Source organism: Nerophis ophidion, linkage group LG22 (assembly GCF_033978795.1).
Source record: "Nerophis ophidion isolate RoL-2023_Sa linkage group LG22, RoL_Noph_v1.0, whole genome shotgun sequence".
In the NCBI taxonomy this organism is placed as follows: domain Eukaryota; kingdom Metazoa; phylum Chordata; class Actinopteri; order Syngnathiformes; family Syngnathidae; genus Nerophis; species Nerophis ophidion.
In genome coordinates this window covers 34,643,240-34,669,447 of record NC_084632.1, presented here as the reverse complement: position 1 = coordinate 34,669,447, position 26,208 = coordinate 34,643,240, and the positions used below count along the sequence as shown (strand labels likewise).

Genomic DNA, 26,208 nt, shown 5'->3' with positions numbered 1-26,208 from the left:
CGGGACCCAGGATGGACCGCTCGCCTGTGTATCGGCTTGGGACATCTCTGCGCTGCTGATCGCCTCCGCTTGGGATGGTTTCCTGCTGGCTCTGCTGTGAACGGGACTCTCGCTGCTGTGTTGGATCCGCTTTGGACTGGACTCTCGCGACTGTGTTGGATCCATTATGGATTGAACTTCCACAGTATCATGTTAGACCCGCTCGACATCCATTGCTTTCGTCCTCTTCAAGGTTCTCATAGTCATCATTGTCACCGACGTCCCACTGGGTGTGAGTTTTCCTTGCCCTTATGTGGGCCTACCGAGGATGTCGTAGTGGTTTGTGCAGCCCTTTGAGACACTTGTGATTTAGGGCTATATAATTAAACATTGATTGATTGATAATTCACTGGGATTTGTTGAATTTAGCAAATTCCTGTGTGGACTGAATCTAATTGCAATTAATTTCAATAGGAAAATATTTGAGAATAGAGTATTCTCAAACCAAAGTCCGTCACACAATCTATTAATCATGTAAGCTGAGGTACCACTGTACTAATAATTATAGTCAAACTCTGTGATCATTTTATATTGGGTTTTCCTTGTAAATGTCTTTGTTATTTAAAAATCCGTTCCTAGGTCAAACAGAACATGTCTTTCTCCCTTATGGTACATTTACCAGACACCATATTTACAAGCTAGTGCTTGAATTTCTACCAGAAGGAAAACAAGTTATTCCCTCACATGTAAGAATTGGACTTTAACCAGAGGCAGTGGCTTAACACTGCCCCCTGCTGGAACACAATCAATAAGATTTGACTGAACAGTACTGCAATACACACACACCTCACACTTTCATGGTTACACCCAAAGATGTGTGCCATCCTAAAGATTTTATGACAAATTCAACCTTTATCAATTACAAAATTGCTTGAATTTTGCTTGAACTGTGCATTTATTTAACGAAATGTTTATTATTGCAGTTGTTTGTAGTAGTGCAGTAGTATTAGTACATCCTACTTTAATATTTACCACGGTAATGTGACCAAAGAGCTGTGTATGTAAAGTAGATTATGCAGTCAAATCTAATGTTGTGTCTGACAAATGTACATACCTGTATTAAAATATATATTACATTGCATTACAAAGGTCCTGTTTGATACCTGTTTAATACAGAATAACCTCTCTCTCCATCATTATTACTCATACTGGGCTCTGGTTAAATAAATATGTTTGGTAATTATTTGCCAGTCTTTTCTGTGATTAGTGATCTTGTTTTCATTGTTGTTTTGGGGGACTTAGTGCAGGGGGCAAGGTGGTCCCACAGGGTCCATGAAAGTGAAACCTACCAAACAAACCACAATAAATGGTTGAGACATGTAAACAAAAGCTGGTTTAGGTTAACACTTTATAATCAGTACACACTATTAAACATTACTGAATCCATCATTTATAAAGCATATTTTTGACATGTATACTCATTAATATGCAGTTACAAAAACACAGTTATAATTGTTTTACTCATTCAAAAGCTCAGGCAGGAGTTTCCAAACATTTTGTGTGTTTTAGGTTGTGGCATCGTATTCAAAAAGACCTCAGGCTGTAACTGCTGTCAAAGGTGCATCAGCAAAGGCTGTGAATACTTATGTACATTCGATTTCTTAGTCGTCATTTTTTTTTGTTGATAAATTTCAAAACAAAAACATATATATACTTTTCACATTGTCATGATGGGGTCTTGTGTGAGGACAAAAATCTTTTAACTCCTATTTTGAAATAAGGCTGTAACATAACAAAATGTGGAGAAAGTGAAGCACTGTGAATGCTTCCAAGATGCACTGTAAATAACGCATTTAGTGCTAAATAACGCCATCTTTTGAAGATGTTTCCCCAAGAGCAGCAACACTTGAAATACACTACTTTTCAGTTTTACCAGACACATTTGGTAAATTTTCAAAAAGTATCGGTATCTGATCTGTATTGCTGATACCAGATGGAATTTTATTCTGTATCAGATCGGAAATTAAAATTTGTGGTATCATACCATCAATACTGAATACTGTATGTGTAAATGCATGTATAAATGTGAAGAGAATAATTATTTACATACTCTTTCTACAAACCCCGTTTCCATATGAGTTGGGAAATTGTTTTAAAAGGAAATATAAACGGAATACAATGACTTGCAAATCATTTTCAACCCATATTCAGTTGAATATGCTACAAAGACAACATATTTGATGTTCAAACCGATAAACTTTATTTCTTTGCAAATAATCATTAACTTTAGAATTTGATGCCAGCAACATGTGACAAAGAAGTTGGGAAAAGTGACAATAAATACAGATAAAGTTGAGGAATGCTCATCAAACACTTATTTGGAACATCCCACAGGTGTGCAGGCTAATTGGGAACAGGTGGGTGCCATGATTGGGTATAAAAACAGCTTCTGAAAAAATGCTCAGTCTTTCACAAGAAAGGATGGGGCGAGGTACACCCCTTTGTCCACAACTGCGTGAGCAAATAGTCAACAGTTTAAAAACAACGTTTCTCAAAGTGCAATTGCAAGAAATTTAGGGATTTCAACATCTACGGTCCATAATATCATCAAAAGGTTCTGAGAATCTGGAGAAATCACTCCACGTAAGCGGCATGGCCGGAAACCAACATTGAATGACCGTGACCTTCGATCCCTCAAAAGGAGATCATCTAAGATGGACTAATGCAAAGTGGAAAAGTGTTATGTGGTCTGACGAGTCCACATTTCAAATTGTTTTTGGAAATATTCGACATTGTGTCATCCGGACCAAAGGGGAAGCGAACCATCCAGATCGTTATCGATGCAAAGTTCAAAAGCCAGCATCTGTGATGGTATGGGGGTGCATTAGTGCCCAAGGCATTGGTAACTTACACATCTGTGAAGGCACCATTAATGCTGAAAGGTACAAACAGGTTTTGGAACAACATATGCTGTCATCTAAGCGCCATCTTTTTCATGGACGCCCCTGCTTATTTCAGCAAGACAATGCTAAGCCACATTCAGCACGTATTACAACAGCGTGGCTTCGTAAAAAAAGTGTGCGGGTACTTTCTTGGCCCGCCTGAAGTCCAGACCTGTCTCCCATCGAAAATGTGTGACGCATTATGAATCGTAAAATATGACAACGGAGAACCCGGACTGTTGAACAACTGAAGCTCTACATAAAACAAGAATGGGAAAGAATTCCACTTTCAAAGCTTCAACAATTAGTTTCCTCAGTTCCCAAACGTTTATTGAGTGTTTTTAAAACAAAAGGTGATGAAACACAGTGGTGAACATGCCCTTTCCCAACTACTTTCGCACATGTTGCAGCCATGAAATTCTAAGTTAATTATTATTTGCAAAAAAAAAAATAAAGTTTATGAGTTTGAACATCAAATATATTGTCTTTGTAGTGCATTCAATTGGATATGGGTTGAAAAGGATTTGCGTTTATAGTTACATCTGACACAATTTCCCAACTCATATAGAAACGGGGTTTGTATATGATCTAACAAACCATTACCATACCCAAATAGCTGGTTGGTAAATAATATAATACTTACGGTAAAAATGCTGACTCATGTATAAAGTATGAAAATGCAACCAGTAAGCATTTTATAAATGAGCTTGTTATTGTGTAAACTGGTTGCTAATGAGTGTTAATGTCGGAAATATGCTTTAAAAATTATTAATTAAGTTTTTACTAATGTTTTAATTACCGGTAATGATATAATAGTGTGTTCTTATTATAAAGTGTTAATCAAAACCCTAAAATTCCGCTTGTGTCTAATTGCTTGAAGAAAAATAAAACCCACTTGAAACGCATTGTGGCAGGTGTGTTTTCCATGTTGAACTCGGCCACAGGTACACCTCTTGCAGCCACCTGAGGAGCAAACATTGCTGCAGGATACACCACAGACGAAGTGCCAACCTAAGTAGTCAAAGAATATAGAGTTATGGGAGGATACATCGACAAATAAAAAATTATTTTCAGGCTTATTGGTAAACAGTCCTGGAAATAAATTTGAAAACGGTTACAGTATATAATTAGGAAAAACTAAAAAAGCAAAACCATTAACACAAGTTTGACCTTGTCTGCATTAAAGTGAAGGAACAGACTTTTACCTCATGTAGAATTAGGATAGGTATTCTAACATTTTGACTCCCAGTCCGGAATGGGCTCTAAAAAAGTATGGCCAGGCACGGTGTCCGACTACAAGCAACTTTGAAATATGAACTATAAAATATTAAATAAAGTATTTTCATTTTGGAGCTGTCTTTACCAATTACTGGGATTCAGATGACCAACCCCCTCCCCTCCCTCCTTGAATTGGTGTCAGATAAACCTATTCGACATGTGTACAATCATATGAAAATACGCCAAAAATGTCACACGGATGAGCGCTAAAACCCATCAATACGGTAAGCCAAATGTAATGATAGATCACTGGAAAGCACAAAGCATATAGTTTTAGAAACCCTTGGATTTATGTTGATTGCACTAATAGTTCAAGCCTTATGGTAGGTCAGAAATAGCGCTACAAAACCTCTTGCCGGCTACAGTTTTAGTTTTATAGGGTTTTAATGAAATCATGAGCAAAAGTTTGGTGGTTGGGCCCGATTAAAAACTGTGAAAGAGGGTAGACACAGTCCACACCAAATGTAGGTCATTAAAATGTAAAGTTTGTTAACGGTTGTAAAATTTGGAAATTGCCTCAAATTTTCAAGAAAAAAAAACCTGAGTAGTCAACAGGTAACATCCATTAATCCAAGAAAATTTCTGAAAAAAATATGCCTCAAAAGTTTCACAAAAACATCGAGGTCAAACTATGGTCAGACATTTTTTTGCAACATTTATACTGTGGCCAACAGGGAAATCATCCAGAATCAAAATCGTAAAACACAAAAATAATTATAAAAGAAAGTCCTGCAAATGCCAAAAAACACACACAAACACCAAATCACACAAGCATACCAGAAATGCTGAAACGTTATGGAACAACACAGAAGTTAGCCAGACTTCAGGGGTTGCTAGACCTTACTATCTTTAAGGGGATCATTATCACAATTTCAAAAGGGTTAAAAACTATAAAAATCAGTTCCCAGTGGCTTGTTGTATTTTTTGAAGTTTTTTTCTAAATTTTACCGGTCCCGGAATATCCCTAAATAAAGCTTTAAAGTGCCTTATTTTCGCTATCTTCGAAACCACTATCCATTTCCCTGTGACGTCATACAGGGCTGCCAACACAAACAACATGGCGGTTACCACAGCAAGATATAGCGACATTAGCTCGGATTCAGACTCGGATTTCAGCGGCTTAAGCGATTCAACAGATTACGCATGTATTGAAACAGATGGTCGGAGTATGGAGGCAGATAGCGAAAACGAAATTGAAGAAGAAATTGAAGCTATTGGGCGAAAAGCTATTTACGCTATTCGGCCATAGCGTGGGTATACCTAATGAAGTGGCCCATAGCATGGCTGCCTTATTAGCATCGCCGGTAAAATGTGCAGACCAAACGATCAGGACTTTCGCATCTTGTGACACTGGAGCAACTTCAATTCGTCGATTGGTAACTGTTTGTTTCGCATTAAATGTGGGTATCTAGTTTCAAATGTACATACAGCTAGCGTAAATAGCATGTTAGCTTCGATTAGCATAGCATGTTAGCAGTGATTAGCTGGCAGTCATGCCGTGACCAAATATGTCTGATTAGCACATAAGTCAACAACATCAAAAAAATTCACCTTTGTGATTTTGTTGACTTAATCGTTGCAAATGCGTCTGCAGGTTATCCATACATCTCTGTGCCATGTCTGTCTTAGCATCGCCGGTCAAATGTGAAGACACTTTGGTACATTCAATGGGGGTCTGGCGGCAGATTTCTTGCCAGTGGTGCAACTTGAATCCCTCCCTGTTAGTGTTGTTACACCCTCCGACAACACACCGACGAGGCATGATGTCTCCAAGGTTCCAAAAAATAGTCGAAAAAACGGAAAATAACAGAGCTGAGACCCGGTGTTTGTAATGTGAAAATGAATATGGCGGGTGTGTTACCTCGGTGACGTCACGTTCTGACGTCATCGCTAAAAGACCGATAAACAGAAAGGCGTTTAATTTGCCAAAATTCACCCATTTAGAGTTCGGAAATCGGTTAAAAAAATACATGGTCTTTCTTCTGCAACATCAAGGTATATATTGACGCTTGCATAGGTTTGGTGATAATGCTCCCCTTTAAGACTTAGTTAAGACATAATATTTTAAAGTATCATAAAACAACCCCTAAGAAAAATAAGGACCTTTTTCATTACGCCAACTTTTTCCGGGCATCATTTGTGAACGGTTCTAAATTTGCAGCATTATATCATTGCATGTGCTTCGTGGTATTTGTGGAATTTTGGCGTGTTTGGACTATGGCTTTTTTTTAATATCTGTATATTTTTAGGCCATATCACAATAAACTCACTTAATAAGATGGACTGATCTGGCTTCAACTTAGAGTGAACGGGCAAAGGGAAAATGAAGAACACTCTACTACTATAATGCTGGAGCTGAAGTAAATGTCCGAAGAGACGCCTACGTCCAGGCGTTGTGGTTGTGATTATGGCACTGCATACCTTTGCTGCTGACAAGCGTCACTACATTTGCCAATCAAAGATAAATGTTTTATGGTTACAACTTTCACATTACCACTAAGCAGAGGTCACAGCCATCCAGCACTTTCTCTGCTTGACTGAGGATGTCCGAATCAAGGGCCTCCCCAAACCATACAACAGCTGGCCTCAGAAGACCAGAGCATCCTGCTTGATTACACCTAAAACACACACACACGCACACACACACGAAAACAAAAATTTACCATAGCTTAATCTGAAGATGACAACAAATACATGATAGCCCTACCTACCTGGGCAGGTCCTGGACAGGGATTTGAACATCAAGTGTGTCTGGGTCTGGAGCTCTGAGGGAGAAATTGATCAAGTTGAGCAATTATAAGTACACATGTTTTCACAACAAATAAAGTATAGAGCGGTGTACAGAAACTTTAAGGTTTCTGGTACGAAACCAGCTTCCACCATCTTAGTCATTGTTGTTGTGTCCTTGGTCAAGACGCATCACGCATCTTGCTCTCATTTCCAACCATGCTGGCATGGAGGACTACATATGTTATAATCTGGCTCATTCACAGTCTGTACAGAAGATAAATAATGTGACACTTCATTTACATTTAAAAGTAAGGTACTTCATTGACCTTTTGCGTGAAATTTCTTTGTTGCAGCAGTTACATTTATAACCAACAATAAAGACAAGAATAAATATAAGGAATAGTACAAATTAATATATAAAATGAAGTAATTTGTATATGTTTTTGATACTTGTGTATCAATGTGCAATCAGAGCATAAATGAGCAGAGTTTGAAATGTGCAATTAAGATGATGTATACTATTTATTGACATGTATCTTTGTATTGAACACATACATGAACATGTACCCTGCAATTTATAAATAATACACAAATGTAAAAGACTGACATTTACAAATATGTGAATAGACAACACTTATATTGCACTGACCCTCTGCTTTTGTTTGCAAAAACACATACTGAGTTCATAATTTGAATTCCATTCTGGTCTGATAAATATTATCATAAGGGCTTTCAAAATTAACAAGTTATCTCATGCAATTAATTACAAAAAGTATTGCATTAATCAGTTTAAGTTGCACATTAATCACACAATTTATTTTGCGCGCACCTGCTCCTTCATATTAAAGGGGAACATTATCACCAGATCTATGTAAGCGTCAATATATACTTTGATGGTGCAGAAAAAAACACCATATATTTTTTCAACCGATTTCCGAACTTTAAATGGGTGAATTTTGGCGAATTAAACGCCTTTCTGTTTATCGCTCTGGAGGTGATGACGTCAGAATGTGACGTCGCCGAGGTAATACAGCCGCCATTTTCATATTCAACCCATTGTAAACATTGGGTCTCAGCTCTGTTATTTTCTGTTTTTTCGACAATTTTTTGGAACCTTGGAGACATCATGCCTCGTCGGTGTGTTGTCGGAGGGTGTAACAACACTAACAGGGAGGGATTCAAGTTGCACCACTGGCCCGAAGATGCGAAAATGTCTGCCGCCAGACCCCCATTGAATGTAGCAAAGTGGCTCCACATTTTACCGGCGATGACAGACATGGCACAGAGATGTATGGATTACCTGCAGATGCATTTGCAACGATAAAGTCAACGAAATCACAAAGGTGAGTTTTGTTGATGTTGACTTATGTGTTAATCAGACATATTTGGTCGCGGCGTGACAGCCAGCTAATCGATGCTAACATGCTACCTTAATCGACGCTAACATGCTATTTACAGGCGGCGCTAAAGCAGACATGGCACGGAGATGTATGGATAACCTGCAGATGCATTTGTCACGATAAAGTCACAGAAATCACAAAGGTGAGTTTTGTTGATGTTGACTGCCAGCTAATCGATGCTAACATGCTACGCTAATCGATGCTAACATGCTTTTTACCGGCGGTGCTAAAGCAGAAATGGCACAGAGATGTATGGATGACCTGCAGATGCATTTGCAACTATATTACGTTTCCTTCCACCCACATGTAATGCAAAAAAAAACACTTACCAATCGACGGATTTAAGTTGCTCCAGTGTCACAAGATGCGAAAGTCCTGATCGTTTGGTCCGCACATTTTACCGGCGATGCTAACGCAGCTATTCGGCCATGCTCTGGCTATGAATAGCGTCAATAGCTATTCGCTCAACAGCTTCAGTTTCTTCTTCAATACTTTCATACTCCAACCATCCGTTTCAATACATGCGTAATCTGTTGAAACGCTTAAGTCGCTGAAATCCAAGTCTGAATCCGAGCTAATGTCGCTATATCTTGCTGAGCTATTCGCCATTGTTTGTTTACATTGGCAGCACTGTATGACGTCACAGGGAAATGGATAGTGGCATCGCACTTTAAAGCTTTTTTTAGGGATATTCGGAGACCGGTAAAATTTTGAAAAAAACTTCAAAAAATACAACATGCCACTGGGAACTGATTTCTATTGTTTTTAACCCTTTTGAAATTGTGATAATGTTCCCCTTTAACTGTGGGTGGTTACCTGAAAGTTGGCATGGGTTGTTATACAGTCACTGATCAGTATATACGTCATCGACTGGTGTGTTCGCTAGCAGTAACTTATAAAAACTGAGAAGGGCTGAGCAAAAAACGGCACCGAAAAGGAAATCATGTACTGCAGATTACAAGCTGGACGTAGTGAAATATGCAGCATAAAACGACAAGAGGAAGCGGCGCATACCTTTGGAGTTGGCAGAGTTGTTTAGAAGCGATATCGAGGAAGAAGATTTCATCGGATTTATCGATTAGGAGTGACAGATTGTTTGTTAAACGTATAGCATGTTCTATATGTTATAGTTATTTGAATGACTCTTACCATAATATGTTACGTTAACATACCAGGCACCTTCTCAGTTGGTTATTTATGCCTCATATAATGTACACTTATTCAGCCTGTTGTTCACTATTTTTTATTTATTTTAAATTGCCTTTCAAATGTCTATTCTTGGTGTTGGATTTTATCAAATAAATTTCCCCCAAAAATGTGACTTATACTTTAGTGCGACGTATATAATGTGTTTTTTTTTCCTTCTTTATTATGCATTTTCGGCCGGTGCGACGTATACTCCGGAGCGACTTATAATACGAAAAATACGGTATGCAAGCAAGTAATTTAGTGTGATTCATTATTATTAGTCCAAATTCCATTGTGATTAATATTTAAAAGCTGCCTGCTTTCTCTCATACGTATACACTAGAACAGGGGTCACCAACGCGGTGCCCGTAGGCACCAAGTAGCCCGTAAGGACCAGATAAGTAGCCCGCTGGCCTGTTTCTAAAAACTAGCTCAAATAACAGCACTTACCAGTAAGCTGCTTTTATTTTTTTATTTTTTTTTATTTACTAACAAGGCGGTCTCGCTTTGCTTGACATTTTTAATTCTAAGAGAGACAAAACTCAAATAGAATTTTAAAATCCCAAAAGATATTTTAAAGACTTGGTCTTCACTTGTTTAAATAAATTAATTATTTTTTTTACTTTGCTTCTTGTAACTTTTAGAAAGACAGATCTAGAGAAAAAATATAACCTTAAAAATGATTTGAGGATTTTTAAACACATATACCTTCTTACCTTTTAAATTCCTTCCTCTTCTTTCCTGACCATTTAAATCAATGTTCAAGTAAATTTATTTTTTTAATGTAAAGAATAATAAATACATTTTAATTTAATTCTTTATTTTAGCTTCTGTTTTTCTGACCAAGAATATTTGTGAAATATTTTTTCAAACTTATTAAGATTAAATTTTGAAAAAATTATTCTGGCAAATCTAGAACATCTTTAGAATTAAATGCAAATCTTTTTTCAAAATCTTTTGAATATCTTTTAAAATTTTTGTTCTGGAAAATCTAGAAAAATAATGATTTGTCTTTGTTAGAAATATAGCTTGGTCCAATTTGTTACATATTCTAACAAAGTACAGATTGGATTTTAACCTGGGACGTGCCTTGCATGGCAGCTCCCTCCATCAGTGTGTGAATGTGTGTGTGAATGGGTAAATGTGGAAGTAATGTCAAAGCGCTTTGAGTACCTTGAAGGTAGAAAAGCGCTATACAAGTACAGCCCATTTATCATTTATTTATATATATATATATTTTTTTTTTTTTTTTTTTTTTTTATTAAAGGTAAATTGAGCAAATTGGCTATTTCTGGCAATTTATTTAAGTGTGTATCAAACTGGTAGCCCTTCGCATTAATCAGTACCCAAAAAGTACCTCTTGGTTTTAAAAAGGTTGGTGACCACTGCACTAGAATATGTATATAAAAATAGACACAAAGTATCTTTCATTTAAGAAGTTGACATTACTAAAAAAAAAGTAAAACCTCTAATCTATACCACGTGACCTACTTACCCTTTACCCTCCAGAGCAGCACAAATGGGGCTGTTGTAATTCGATGCCTCATGGCCACAACTTATACATCGAGTTTTGAAAAGACTTCCTAGATGTTAACATGAGAGAGTCAAAAATGATAAGAGCAGAAACATTAGTCAGATGATATATACATTACAGGTGTAAAACAAAGTGTGTATATTCAACAACATTTTTTAAGAAAAAAATAAGATATGAAACGGTCTGCTACTTAGTCAAAAATGGCAAATAGTGTACTGTGTAATCATATAGCTACATTTGCCTTGGTAGTAGGTCTTGGCAAATTAACTGACTGGTGGGTTGTTCAGCAAACGCTTGTCTGCTGCACCACATTCTTAACATTGCTCAGCACAATATGGCTGAACAAACATATAACATTCTCTTACATTCTCCAAAACAACAGTGCTACTGATGTGTTCAATTGGTTGATGCAGTTCCCCACTGATACAAAAAAAAACCTGACCGCCACAGACTGAGGTGAGTAGAACTCAGCCAGTAAAAAAATGTTCTTGGTTGACATTAAAGGGGAACATTATCACCAGACCTATGTAAGCGTCAATATATACCTTGATGTTACAGAAAAAAGACCATATAGTTTTTTAACCGATTTCCGAACTCTAAATGGGTGAATTTTGGCGAATTAAACGCCTTTCTATTTATCGCTCTCGGAGCGATGACATCAGAATGTGACGTCAACTAGGTAATAAAGCCGCCATTTTCATTTTCTCAAACACATTACAAACACCGGGTCTCCGCTCTGTTATTTTCCATTTTTTCGACTATTTTTTTGGAACCTTGGAGACATCATGCCTCGTCGGTGTGTTGTCGAAGGGTGTAACAACAATAACAGGGAGGGATTCAAGTTGCACCACTGGCCCGAAGATGCGAAAGTGGCAAGAAATCTGCCGCCAGACCCCTATTGAATGTGCCGGAGTGTCTGGTACATTTTACCGGCGATGTTAAGGCAGACATGGCACAGAGATGCATGGATAACCTGCAGATGCATTTGCAACAATAAAGTCAACGAAATCACAAAGGTGAGTTTTGTTGATGTTGTTGACTTATGTGCTAATCAGACATTTGGTCGCGGCGTGACTGCCAGCTAATCGATGCTAACATGCTACGCTAATCAATGTTAACATGCTATTTAGGCTAGCTGTATGTACATTTGAAACTAGATACCCACATTTAATGCGAAACAACACTTACCAATCGACGGATTTAAGTTGCTCCAGTGTCACAAGATGCGAAAGTCCTGATCGTTTGGTCCGCACATTTTACCGGCGATGCTAATAAGGCAGATATTCGGCCATGCTATTCGGCCATGCTATGGCCATGCTATGGCCGAATAGCATAGCCTCCATACTCCAACCATCCGTTTCAATACATGCGTAATCTGTTGAATTGCTTAAACCGCTGAAATCCAAGTCTGAATCCGAGCTAATGTCGCTATCTTGCTGTGCTATTCGCCATTGTTTGTTTACATTGGCAACACTGTATGATGTCACAGGAAAATGGATAGAGGCTTTGAAGATAGCGAAATAAGGCACTTTAAAGCTTTTTTTAGGGATATTCCTGGACGGGTAAAATTTTTGAAAAAAAAATTCAAAAAATAAAACAAACCACTGGGAACTGATTTTTATTGGTTTTAACCCTTTTGAAATTGTGATAATGTTCCCCTTTAATAATAACTGAATGTACATCCTAAAATGGGCTGTGGCATCAAAACTTCAATGATGACGCAGACATTTTTTTTAATTTTCCATCCATCCATCTACTACCACTTGTCTTTCCCTCCTCCAATTGAAAGCATTTATATTACGTATAATTATTAATTTACCGTGAATTTCAAGGATGTTTTTGGATCCAGCCCGACGATGAAGTTCATCAATGTTCTGAGTGATGACAGTGACCTTCCGGCCCTGTCTGCCCAGTTGCTCCTCACACTCTGCAATTGCCAGGTGAGCGGGATTAGGATTTTTCGTGACCATGACTTCTCGACGGTAGTGGTAAAACTCCCACACGCGTGAGGGGTTCCTGGAGAAGGCCTCAGGAGTGGCAAGTTCCTAAAAGGGCACAACAGAAAAATAAAATGTGTAACTCGGGATGAGCACCGAATTCGATACATTTATCGGCACCGACCAAATTTCGTCTGTACTATCGGGAATCGATACACGTAAAATCAAACGGCAACATATTTTGAAACCTTTGCTGCCCGTGACGTTACCTCTGTTTGCAGACTAAACACAGCTCAAAAACCTGGTGAGGAAACAATCACTCAAACAGCCCTCAAAGCAGACTCAGCCAAAGTATCTTTAGCTACATTTTTCCATGCTAACAAAGCAAGTATGCCTGATGGAAGACGCTTGAACGTAGAGTAAGCCTCCGCTTTTCCAAACTGCACTACTTTTGCCCTATACATGCTACTGATGAGCAATAGCTATCTTACATGGTGATTTCAACACCTCCTAATTTTGTAAAGAAAACTATAACTAATATGCAACTGTATAATAAATACAAAACTCACAGTATGAAGACTTTGTAGGGCACAACACAATGAGAATGCTACATTTAGCTTGGACTTTTTCCTAGCCAAGCAACACATCTTAGCCAAACACTAGTGCCAGCCATCTAATGTGTTGGAATTGCAAATGCATGCAAAATCTACTTTTCATACGTGCGAATGAGACCCAGAAATACCCAAAAGATATAAGAACTAGAGAGCAATCAAAACCAGCTCATTTTTAAATGTTTCATTAAAAAATTGAATTTTATCATTAAGCAATAACTTACCCATAAAGTACCGAAAAAAAGTACTGAAAAATTATTACCATTGAGTAACGATATTTATTCCCTAGGTGTGTCCTGGGCATGACATTAAAGTGCATCCGGCAGTGGAGGCTCCTCTATGGGGTCTTGGAGCACTAGGAGGTTAACCCCTTTACTACTGTTACCCCAGGTGGCCCTTGGCAAAGGCCTAGTACCTGACTGCCCCCGAGCCAGGGATACGGTGTAGACCTCAACGGCGGAGCATGTAGAAGACGGTAGATGAAGGAACTACCACAACGGCTGCGATGGCGGAAGAAGGCACCCCCACATTCATGTGGGCCCAGTTTCGGGGAAATAACAACCAAACACCTCAACGGTGGAATAGGCGGAGAATGATTGCTAACCATATGGAGCGTCACAATGGCCGGGATGGCGGATGAAGGCTGTAGGAGAAAAGGGTCCCTAGTCGTCTTGGACTCCATGCTACTGGACTCTAACTCAGATCTGTCAAAGATCATGTGGTGACTGTCTGTGCACCAGTCTCCCCACATTAAACAAAGTCACACACAGGCATCCTCCATAAAGGGATACCCCCTTACCAGGAGAATCGTCGAGTGACCGCCAATGATGATGATGATTATTCCTAGGTACCGAAAATTGGTACGGTATTGGTTCAAATGTGATAGGCACCCATCCCTGGGTATAACAGCAACTAATGCTTTATGCCAAAGTCAAACAATGACATACGATAGCTTTACATGTATTGGTTTTAATAAAACAAGCAGAAACGTACCTGAGCTTGCCATTTTCTCCAGTAGCCTCCCGCACCTCTGAAGGTGGGGACTCCACTCTCGGCACTCACCCCTGCGCCGGTGATGATGGCTATATTGGAGGCCTTTAAGAAGATTTCTCTGAACGCTGCCAGGTCTGAAAACAAGACAATGGTGCATGAAACTATTTAGGAGAATTGGCCCACAGCCTGTCAGAATACTTTTTGTATAATGTAAGAGGCAATGACGGTGGTCATGTGAGATTGGATCCATTCATCCACTTCCGCTTATCCAAAGTCAAGAGAAGCCCCGACTTCTCTCTCCCAAAACAATTTGTGTAGGGATCCCGAGCCTGTCCTAGGTCTTTCCTGTGGACTCCTACCGGTCGTTCATGCTCTAAACCAGGGGTGCTCACACTTTTTCTGCAGGCGAGCTACTTTTCAATTGACCAAGTCGAGGAGATCTACCTCATTCCTATTTATAATTTATATTTATTTATTTATGAAAGAGACATTTTTGTTAACAAGTTAATGGTGTTTAATGATAATACAAGCATGTTTAACACACATAGATTCCTTTCTTTCATGAAGACAAGAATATAAGTTGGTGTATTACCTGATTCTGATGACCTGCATTGATTGGAATTAGACAGTGGTGCTGATAACGTACGCATTTTCAAATGGAGGAAAAAAAAAGTCCTCCTTTCTGTCCAATACCACATGAAAGTGGTTGGATTTGGCATCTCATTTGTCCAACTTGCATAATCGTTTTTAAACACTTTGTTATGAGAGTAGCATATGTGTGTGGCCCTTTAATGTCTGGCAGCAGGTGAGTGACGTCAGTGAGTGTCCGAGTGGGCAAGCAAGTGAGAAAGCGGTCGCTGAGGGCGGGGGAGAAATACATTGGCATCAAACTCCGTAGCTTGCTAGCTTGTGCACGCTAGCTTTCTGAGACTCTTATTTTGTTAGCACAGGCAGGATGAAACAGGTCTTTTATGGTGAAGACAGGAACTGTGCAGTCGGTCTTTAGAGTTTTGACAGTAGGTACGGAGTCTCTAGAAATAAAATGTGTTTCTCTGCGTCCGCCCTGTTAGTGATTTTTTTCTTAAATATGAGCTTGCAGCAGCCAGCGTCATCTCACAAGATCCTCGGGTGCCGAGAATGTCAAACAACTGACGAAAGTGAAGTCTTGGTGTGATTGATGATTGCTCATTTTTATGTATATTTTTTAATGCCTGGCTTGAGATCGACTGACACACCCTCCGAGATCGACCAGTCGATCGCGATCGACGTAATGGGCACCCCTGCTCTAAACCCTGCCACAGGGAGGCGTCCAAGGGTCATTTTGACCAGATGTCCGGACAACCTCATGTGGCTCCTCTCGATGTAGAAGAGCAGTGGCTTTACTCTGAGCTCCTCACCCTATCTCTAAGGGTGTGCCCCGCCACCCGATGGAGGAAGCTAATTTTGGCCGATTGTCCCTGTGATCTTGTCCTTTCTGTCAAAACCCAAAGTTCATGACCATACATGAGGATAGGAACATAGGTCGTCCGATAAATTGTGAGCATGTGAGATTGGAATGTGTGGAAGGAGGGAGTGATCGGCACGCCTGCAGGAGCAAAGGTCACTGCCTCTGTCCATGGTGCTGAAGACACAGCACCATCAGACTGGCAGTGCTGACGGCGAGACACAGCTGGCAGGTGATTTGATTTCCCAGGTGGTACGAGTTTTCTAATCACCTGTTGTCTTTAACAGTAGCGGTGGGGAACAACAGGGAGAGGAGGGATGGAGAGTTGGAGAGGAAGACGACAGACTGAAAAGTCAGAACTACGGAATATTTATGGTTAATAAAACCTTGCTCAACTCTGAACGGCAGACTCCGGTGAAAGTGTGTGATCAGAGGCACTCGCTAAGACGCGACTTCCACACTAAGTTTTTATTACGTCCGCAGGTTTATGGCTATTCATTGTTAAATAATAAATAATATATTTTTGCAGGGTTAGTGCGTCTGCCTCACAATACGAAGGTCCTGCAGTCCTGGGTTCAAATCCAGGCTCGGGATCTTTCTGTGTGGAGTTTGCATGTTCTCCCCGTGAATGCGTGGGTTCCCTCCGGGTACTCCGGCTTCCTCCCACTTCCAAAGACATGCACCTGGGGATAGGTTGATTGGCAACACTAAATTGGCCCTAGTGTGTGAATGTGAGTGTGAATGTTGTCTGTCTATCTGTGTTGGCCCTGCAATGAGGTGGCGACTTGTCCAGGGTGTACCCCGCCTTCCGCCCGATTGTAGCTGAGATAGGCGCCAGTGCCCCCCGCGTCACCCCCAAAAAAGGGAACAAGCGGTAGAAAATGGATGGATGGATAGACAATATTTAAGTTAACATAATTTGTGGTGCCCTGCGATGAGGTGGCGACTTGTCCAGGGTGTACCCCGCCTTCCGCCCGATTGTAGCTGAGATAGGCGACAGCGCCCCCGTGACCCCGAAAGGGAATAAGTGGTAGAAAATGGATGGATGGATGGATAATTTGTGGTTACATGGAGTACATGTATTGTTTTTCTCTCAAATTAGAAAAAAAATAATACATTTAGTAAGAAAAGTTACAGTACTTAATTGATACATATTATTGAAATTGAAGAGGCGGACCACATCTGGCCCCCTTGGGCCTTGAGTTTGACACCTGTGCCTTAAAAGAAGGTCAGTTGCAGAGTTGAAACTTTATTCACTTTCAGTTTCTTCTGGCCTGTCATGAACAGTGGGCTTGGAAATTATTTGGCCAAATTTAACTGGAGACCGATGTCTAATAGACTTAAAACACCTTTTTCATCTGTATGAACACAAGGGTAACATACCTGAACTGGGCCTAGCCATTGTGTGACTGTTCCAATCTTTCCTTAGAGAAGCATAGCGTTGTGACTTTATAATGCCTCTTACGGTGAGCTGGCTCACAATCATCAGGGATCAATGGCTAGGGAGAAAATGACATCACAGCTTCATTTAGTTTTTTGTTGTAAAATCTGCCAGTTACCGCATTAATCCTTGTTATACAAAATTGACCATTATTATCTCTGGAGACTCATATTTCATAAAGCCACTTGGATATAACTCCCTACCTACCAACTGTGTTACCTATTTCTACCGCAACAACAAAAAATACTTTCCATTCACACAATTTAACAAAATTAAAAAATTTAAAAAACACGGTGTGCTCAAAAAAGGAGCAGGAAGAAGCAAAAGTTTAAAAAGTCCTGCCCCATCACTCAGATATAACACTCTTAATTATTTCTCAACAATATAAAGTACAGGCACAACGTTTGGACACACCTTCTCCTCATTCAATGCATTTTCTTTTTCTTCATGACTATTTGTCACTGAAGGCATCAAAACTATGAATGAACTGGGGCTAGGCGATATGGCCTTTTATTAACATTTCGAAATTTTAAGGTCATGTCACGATACACGATATATATCTCGATATTTCGCCTTAGCCTTGAATGAACACTTGATGCATATAGTCACAGCAGTATGATGATTCTATGTGTCTACATTAAAACATTCTTGTTCATAATGCATTAATATATGCTCATTTTAAACCTAAATGCAGAGAGGGAAATCACAACTATGTCAATTTAGCAAAACTGTATTTATTAAACAGTTATTAAGCAGTGGCACAAACATTCATGTCATTTCAAAACAGAAAGTGCAAGATTGTCAGAGACATTTTAAAACAAGTTATTAGTGCACTTTTGTGCATGATGTCACTAAGATGACATATCAAACCAACACTAAATTAAAGTGCAATTTTTGTATAGAATGCCACAACAATATTTCAAAACAAGTAAAGTTCACTTTTGTGTATGATGTCACACAAGACATATCAATAACTGTCAAATAAAATTTAGCTGCATAATAGGAAATCAAATTGTGTATGTCCTTTGCTATGTGGTACGTTACAGCATACGTTATCTCCTGTTGTTGATTTTTTTTTTCATACGGTGTTGATCTGGAAATGAAGACGCCAGGCTCAATTAGGTCAGTGCTCTAGCATTTTGTTGGTGTGGCACCTGGCGGAGATGTTGACATGCGGACTTTTAAGCAATCTTCATTCTCTAGCAGGTGACTTTTCAAATGATGCTACATATTAGTAGTGCTGCTACTTTTTGCAGCAACACTTTAGCCGCATACTTGACATATTACGGTTGTCTGTTCAATATCTTCCCGCTTGAAGTCAATCCACCAGAAGACGATGAACCCTGTGCTGTTTTTTGTTTTATTCTTCTTCCTTCATTTGTTACCAGATTCGCACCTTTTTTCTCTTGTATTACCACTCTGCTTGCACCACAGCTATCGTTAGGCATGTCGCTACCTATCTGCTTCGCGAGAGCGTATGACGTTGCACACGCGACCGTATGTGACGTATGTAGCAAGGTGCGCTTGTTTTATTTCTCTGTAAGGAGAGACAAGAAAGAGTGACAAAGCCTGTGGTGTAATGCCTGCAGCTGAAAGCCACCGTGTGAGAACGTATGCTTGAATACTGAAGATATAGTTATTTTGTATCCGAGGTCGGGTCGCGGGGGCAACAGCCTAAGCAGGGAAACCCAGACTTCCCTCTACCCAGCAACTTCGTCTAGCTCTTCCCGGGGGATCCCGAGGCGTTCCCAGGCCAGCCGGGAGACATAGTCTTCCCAACGTGTCCTGGGTCTTCCCCGTGGCCTCCTACCGGTTGGACGTGCCCTAAACACCTCCCTAGGGAGGCGTTCGGGTGGCATCCTGACCAGATGCCCGAACCACCTTATCTGGCTCCTCTCGATGTGAAGGAGCAGCGGCTTTACTTTGAGACCCTCCCGGATGGCAGAGCTTCTCACCCTATCTCTAAGGGAGAGCCCCGCCACACGGTGGAGGAAACTCATTTCGGCCGCTTGTACCCGTGATCTTATCCTTTCGGTCATGACCCAAAGCTCATGACCATAGGTGAGGATGGGAACGTAGATCGACCGGTAAATTGAGAGCTTTGCCTTCCGGCTCAGCTCCTTCTTCACCACAACGGATCGGTACAACGTCCGCATTACTGAAGACGCCGCACCGATCCGCCTATCGATCTCAAGATCCACTCTTCCCCCACTCGTGAACAAGACTCCTAGGTACTTGAACTCCTCCACTTGGGGCAGGGTCTCCTCCCCAACCCGGAGATGGCATTCCACCCTTTTCCGGGCGAGAACCATGGACTCGGACTTGGAGGTGCTGATTCTCATTCTCATTCTCGGATAAGCGGAAGATGATGGATGGATGGATGGATGGATAGTCATTTTGTACATTTTCAACCCACGATATATCAAGTATATTCGATATATCGCCCAGCCCTAGAATGAACACATGCAGTGTTATGTACTTAACAAAAACAGGGGAAATAACTGAAAACCTATTTTCTATTCTAATTTCTTCAAAATAGCCACTCTTTGCTCTGATTACTCTTTTGCACACTCTTGCCATTCTCTCGATGAGCTTCAAGCACACCTGAGAAGTGAAAACCATTTCAGGTGACTACCTCTCGAAACTCATCATAACATATACATAACTCCACGTGTTCATTCATAGTTTTGATGCCTTCAGTGACAATTTACAATGTAAATTAGGGCTGGGTGATATATCGATATACTCAATATAACTCAGGTTTGTCTCTGTGCGATATAGAAAATGATTATATCATGATATTTGAGTATATGTTCTCACGCAGTTGCTTTTAGCTGCATGCATTACACTGCATGCCTTTCCCACTCTTTTCTTGTCTCTCCTTCTCACAGAGACTTAAACAAGCGTACCTTCTTACACGTGTGCAACATCATACGCTCCCGCGGAGCAGAGAGGTAGCGACATGGTTACGTTAGCTGTAATGCTAACGGTGAGGTTGCGGGTGGTAATACCAGAGAAAGAAGGTACGAATCTGCTAACAAATGGAGGAAGAATAAATCCCCAAGAAAAACAGCATGGGATCCATCATCCAGTGGTGGTTTGGCTTCAAGCGGGAAGATGTTCAACATTTATGCGGCAAAAGCGTTGCTACAAAAAGTAGCAGCACTGCCAGTGTAGCATCATTTGAAAAGTCACCTGCTAGAGAATGAAGAGTGCTTGAACTCTGCATGTCAACATCTGTAGCCGGTGCCACACCAACAAAATGCCGAAGCAACTATTTCCAGATCAACGCCCTATGAAAACAAAAGTCAACAACAGAAGGAGATAACGTCTGCAGGAACCTATTATGCAGCTCATTTTTATTTTACACTTATTGAAAATATCTTGTGTGACATCATGCACAAAAGAGCACTTTATTTGTTTTTAACTATTGTAGTGGCGTTCTGTACAAAAAGTGCACTTTAGTTTAGAGTTGTTTTGATATGTCGTCTTAGTGACATCATGCACAAAAGTGCACTAATAGCTTGTTTTAAAAAGTCTCTGACAATCTTGCACTTTGTGTTTTTGAAATGACATGAATGTTTGTGCTACTGCTCAATAACTGTTTATTAAATACAGTTTTGGTCAATTGAGATAGTTGTGATTTCCCTATCTGCATGAAAGTTTAAAATGAGCATACATTAATGCAGTATGAGCAAGAAAGTTTTAATGTAGACACATAGAATCATCATACTGCTGTGATTATATGTATCAAGTGTTAAAGGCCTACTGAAACCCACTACTACCGACCACGCAGTCTGATAGTTTATATATCAATGATGAAATATTAACATTGCAACACATGCCAATACGGCCTTTTTAATTTACAAAATTGCAATTTTAAACTTCCCAGGAGTTTTTTTCTTGAAAACGTCGCGTAATGATGCGGGTACGCTTGACGTCACGGGCTGTTAGGAAATATGAGCGCTGCGCACACACACAGCTAAAAGTCGTCTGCTTTAACCGCATAATTACACAGTATTTTGGAGATCTGTGTTGCTGAATCCTTTGCAATTTGTTCAATTAATAATATTGGAGAATTCAAAGTAGAAAGATGGAGTTGGGAAGCTTTAGCCTTTAGCCACACAAACACACTGTGATTCATTTTTCAAAATTCACTGAGGTGAAACTTTACTATGGATCACAGCGAACATGGATCCTAACCGAATGTCAACCAGTAGGTTTTGGTGAAAAAATTGTGGTAAAAAGTCAGTTCTTACCGGAGATCAGCTGAGCATAAAGCTGCCGTCGACTTCCCTAAGACACTGCTCGTCAACACACCCGTGGATACACACCTCCGACCACCAGGTACTATTAAACTCACTAAAACACTAGCAACACAATAGAAAGATAAGGGATTTCCCAGAATTATCCTAGTAAATGTGTCCAAAAACATCTGAATCCGTCCCAATGCAATCGCGTTTTTGTTTTTTTTTCTAGTCCGTTGCTATCATTATCCTCAAACACAAATCTTTCATCTTCGTTCAAATTAATGGGGGAATTGTCGTTTTCTCGTTACGAATAGCTGTTTTTGTTGGAGGCTCCCATTAAAAACAATGTGAAGAGGTGAGGAGCCATCAACATGTGACGTCATCGTCTGCGACTTCCGGTAGAGGCAGGGCTTTTCTCTAGTTGCGAACTTTATCGTGGATGTTCTCTACTAAATCCTCTCAGCAAAAATATGGCAATATCGCGAAATGATCAAGTATGACCCATAAAATGGACCTGCTATCCCCGTTTAAATAAGAAAATCTCATTTCAGTAGGCCTTTAATTCAAGGCTAAGGCAAAATATGGAGATATATATCGTGTATCGTGAAATGGCCCAAAAATATCGAGATAGAATAAAAGGCCATATCCACCAACCCGAATGTAAATAGTCATGAAAGTAAAGAAAACAAATTGAATGAGAAGGTGTGTCCAAACTTTTGGTCTGTACTGTATATAACAATATTTTGTACATAATTACAAGATACATATGTATAATTACTTATAATAAAATTACCCATTTCATCAAATGGAGTTTATATGCGTCCTGTTGATCCAAATCGATAACTGTCTGAGTGTCAAACTTAATTAATATACACCGTATTTCCTTGAATTGCCGCAGGGCATATAATATGCGCCTGCCTGGAATTACAGCCGGGTCATAATGGCTTCCCAAATTAATTAGCGCATGCTTAGTATTAACGCCTGGTCCAACTCGTGACACTTCCCCTGTCATCATTTTCATAATGGAGGAGGCTGATTTCAATACTGGTAATTTGAAATCGCATAAGGGGAAGAAGATTAAGAGCTATTCAGTAGGATTCAAGGTCCAAGCTTACATCACACTCAAATTTTTACTGCATACCTTTGGTAAGTGCCAGAGTGAGAAGAGGTTTTAAAATAATTAGCGCATGCTTACTTTTATCGCATGCCTTTGGTAAGCGCAGGAGTGAGAAGAGGTTTTAAATTAATTAACGCCCCGGCGGCAATTCAAGGAAATACGGTATAACAATATTTTGTATATAATTACAGGATACATATGTATAATAACTTATAATAAAATGACCCATCCATCCATTTTCTACCGCTTATTCCCTTGTGGGGTCGCGGGGGGCGCTGGCGCCTATCTCAGCTACAATCGGGTGGAAGGCGGGGTACACCCTGGACAAGTCGCCACCTCATCGCAGGGCCAACACAGATAGACAGACAACATTCACACTCACATTCACACACTAGGGCCAATTTAGTGTTGCCAATCAACCTATGGTGCATGTCTTTGGAAGTGGGAGGAAGCCGGAGTACCCGGAGGGAACCCACGCAGTCACGGGGAGAACATGCAAACTCCACACAGAAAGATCCCGAGCCTGGATTTGAACCCAGGACTGCAGGACCTTCGTATTGTGAGGCAGACGCACTAACCCCTCTGCCACCGTGAAGCCATAAAATGACCCATTTCATCAAATTGAGTTTATATGCGTCCTGTTTACCCTAATCGATTACTGGCTGTGTGTCAAATATAATTAATGTATGTACTGTATCTACTGTCCTGGGTTCAAATCCAGGCTCGGGATCTTTCTGTGTGGAGTTTGCATGTTCTCCCCGTGAATGCGTGGGTTCCCTCCGGGTACTCCGGCTTCCTCCCACTTCCAAAGACATGCACCTGGGGATAGGTTGATTGGCAACACTAAATTGGCCCTAGTGTGTGAATGTGAGTGTGAATGTTGTCTGTCTATCTGTGTTGGCCCTGCGATGAGGTGGCGACTTGTCCAGGGTGTACCCCGCCTTCCGCCCGATTGTAGCTGGGATAGGCGCCAGCGCCCCCCGCGACCCCAAAAGGGTATAAGCGGTAGAAAAATGGATGGATCGATGTATCTACTGTATACACTACTAGTCTGTTCAGTGTGACTGCATTCAAAGGGAAGTCCGCTAACTGAGTCCCGGCAATAGTGAAAGTGAAACAACTTGACGTCGTGGACGAAGTATTGTGATTCATGAATTTATTAACGTGGACCTGACTTAAATACGTAGAAAAACTTATTCGGGTGTTACCATTTAGTGGTCAATTGTACGGAATATGTACTTTACTGTGCAATCTACTAATAAAAGTCTCAATCAATCATATTCTGCATCGCAGCTCCGATCAATGTCGCAAGCAGGGTAACGTGAATGAACACAACAGCAGGAGTTGTAGCTCGGCGTTTACATCATAAAATGGTGACGCTGATGTGAAGGTTTCCAGAGACAATATTGCTTTGTAGTCAACTTTGATGAGATTAGTTTCACTACCTGTCACACAAGCAAGACTCAGCCGGAAGACTTCCGCTGCAGGGATGAGGAAGTGCGTCAGGACATTTTTTCTTCTTCGTCTTCTTTTGCTTCTTCGTTTTTTGGCGGGTTACAGCCATAGCTTGGAAGGTGCTTATCGCCATCTGGTGTATCTATAGCATACCCTTCCATCCATCCATTTCCTACCGCTTATTCCCTTTTGGGGTCGCGGGTGGCGCTGGTGCCTATCTCAGCTACAATCGGGTGGAAGGTGTTGTACACCCTGGACAAGTCGCTGTTCATCACAGGGCCAACACAGATAGACAGACAACATTCACACTCACATTCACACACTAGGGCCAATTTAGTGTTGCCAATCAACCTATCCCCAGGTGCATGTCTTTGGAAGTGGGAGGAAGCCGGAGTAGCCGCAGGGAACATGCGAACTCCACACAGAAAGATCCCGAGCCCGGGATTGAACACAAGACTGCAGGACCTCCGTATTGTGAGGCAGACGCACTAACCCCTCTGCCACCGTGAAGCCTCTATAGCGTACCAACCTTCATTATTAACGTTACTTTTAATGATTATAATTTCTTGTCCGAATCGATTTAAATTTGAAAAGGTACCAATGCATAGTCAAACTGTGTTAGCTTTGCGTTGAAATAATTATATGTATGTATGTATATATATATATATATATATATATATATATATATATATATATATATATATATACATATATACATATATATATATGTGTGTGTGTGTATATATATATATACTGTGTATATATATGTATGTATATATATATACTGTGTATATATATATATATACATATATATATACGTACATACATACATACATATATATATATATATATATATATATATATATATATAGATATATATATATTAGGGCTGCGAATCTTTGGGTGTCCCACGATTCGATTCAATATCGATTCTTGGGGTCGCGATTCGATTATGAATCTATTTTTTTTTTTTGATTCAACTCGATTCTCCATTCAAAAACGATATTTTTCCGATTCAAAACGATTACATAGGATTTCTGCAGGATCTACCCCAGTCTGCTGACATGCAAGCAGAGTAGTAGATTTTTTTTAAAATGCTTTTATAATTGTAAAGGACAATGTTTTATCAACCGATTGCAAAAGTGTAAATTTATTTTAACTATTAAACGAACCAAAAATATGACTCATTTTAGCTTTGTGAAAACATTGGACACAGTGTGTTGTCAAGCTTATGAGATGCGATGCAAGTGTAAGCCACTGTGAGACTATTGTTCTTTTTTTTTTTTAAATGTCTAATGATAATGTCAGTGAGGGATTTTTAGTCACTGCTATGCTGAAATTATAACTAATATTGATACTGTTGTTCGATAATATTTATTTTTGTTTCAGTACTTTTGGTTTGTTCTGTGTCGTGTTTGTGTCTCCTCTCAATTGTTCTGTTTATTGCAGTTCTGAGTGTTGCTGGGTTAGGTTTGGTTTTGGAATTTGATTGCACATTTATGGTATTGCTGTGTATTGTTTTGTTGGATTGATAAAAAAAATTAAAAAACAATCGATTTAAAAAAAAAGAGAATCGATTTTGAATCGCACAACATGAGAATCGCGATTCAAATTCGAATCTATTTTTCCCCACACCCCTAATATATATATATATATATATATATATATGTATATATATATATATATATTAGGGGTGTGGGGAAAATAGATTCGAATATATATATATATATATATATGTGCAGTATGTATATATATATGTATATATATATATATATATATATATATATATGTGTCTGTGTGTGTGTGTGTATATTTATTTATATACATATATATATATATATATATATATATATATATATATATATATATATATGAACTCACGGTGGCAGAGGGGTTAGTGCATCTGCCT

General features: G+C 39.7%; 1 protein-coding gene and 1 long non-coding RNA gene across 2 annotated transcripts in view; one reads left to right on the top strand and one right to left on the bottom strand.

Annotated features, from left to right (window-relative positions):
* Window positions 1-1,129: 1,129 nt before the first annotated feature.
* sirt5 (sirtuin 5) lies at window positions 1,130-24,441 on the bottom strand. Its single transcript, XM_061883765.1, has 9 exons — window positions 24,290-24,441; window positions 17,420-17,535; window positions 14,593-14,726; window positions 12,871-13,096; window positions 11,013-11,100; window positions 6,911-6,964; window positions 6,694-6,817; window positions 3,817-3,932; window positions 1,130-1,324 (listed from the first exon to the last, which is right to left on the bottom strand). The coding sequence occupies exons 2-9, from the start codon at window positions 17,520-17,522 to the stop codon at window positions 1,258-1,260; spliced, it is 912 nt and encodes a 303-aa protein (XP_061739749.1). The 5' UTR covers window positions 17,523-17,535; window positions 24,290-24,441; the 3' UTR covers window positions 1,130-1,257.
* LOC133540816 (uncharacterized) overlaps window positions 19,511-26,208 on the top strand; it is a 322,729-nt gene continuing 316,031 nt past the window's right edge. The window contains exon 1 of the long non-coding RNA XR_009803737.1: window positions 19,511-19,805. This is a non-coding gene — a long non-coding RNA (uncharacterized LOC133540816). The remainder of the gene's footprint in view (window positions 19,806-26,208) is intronic.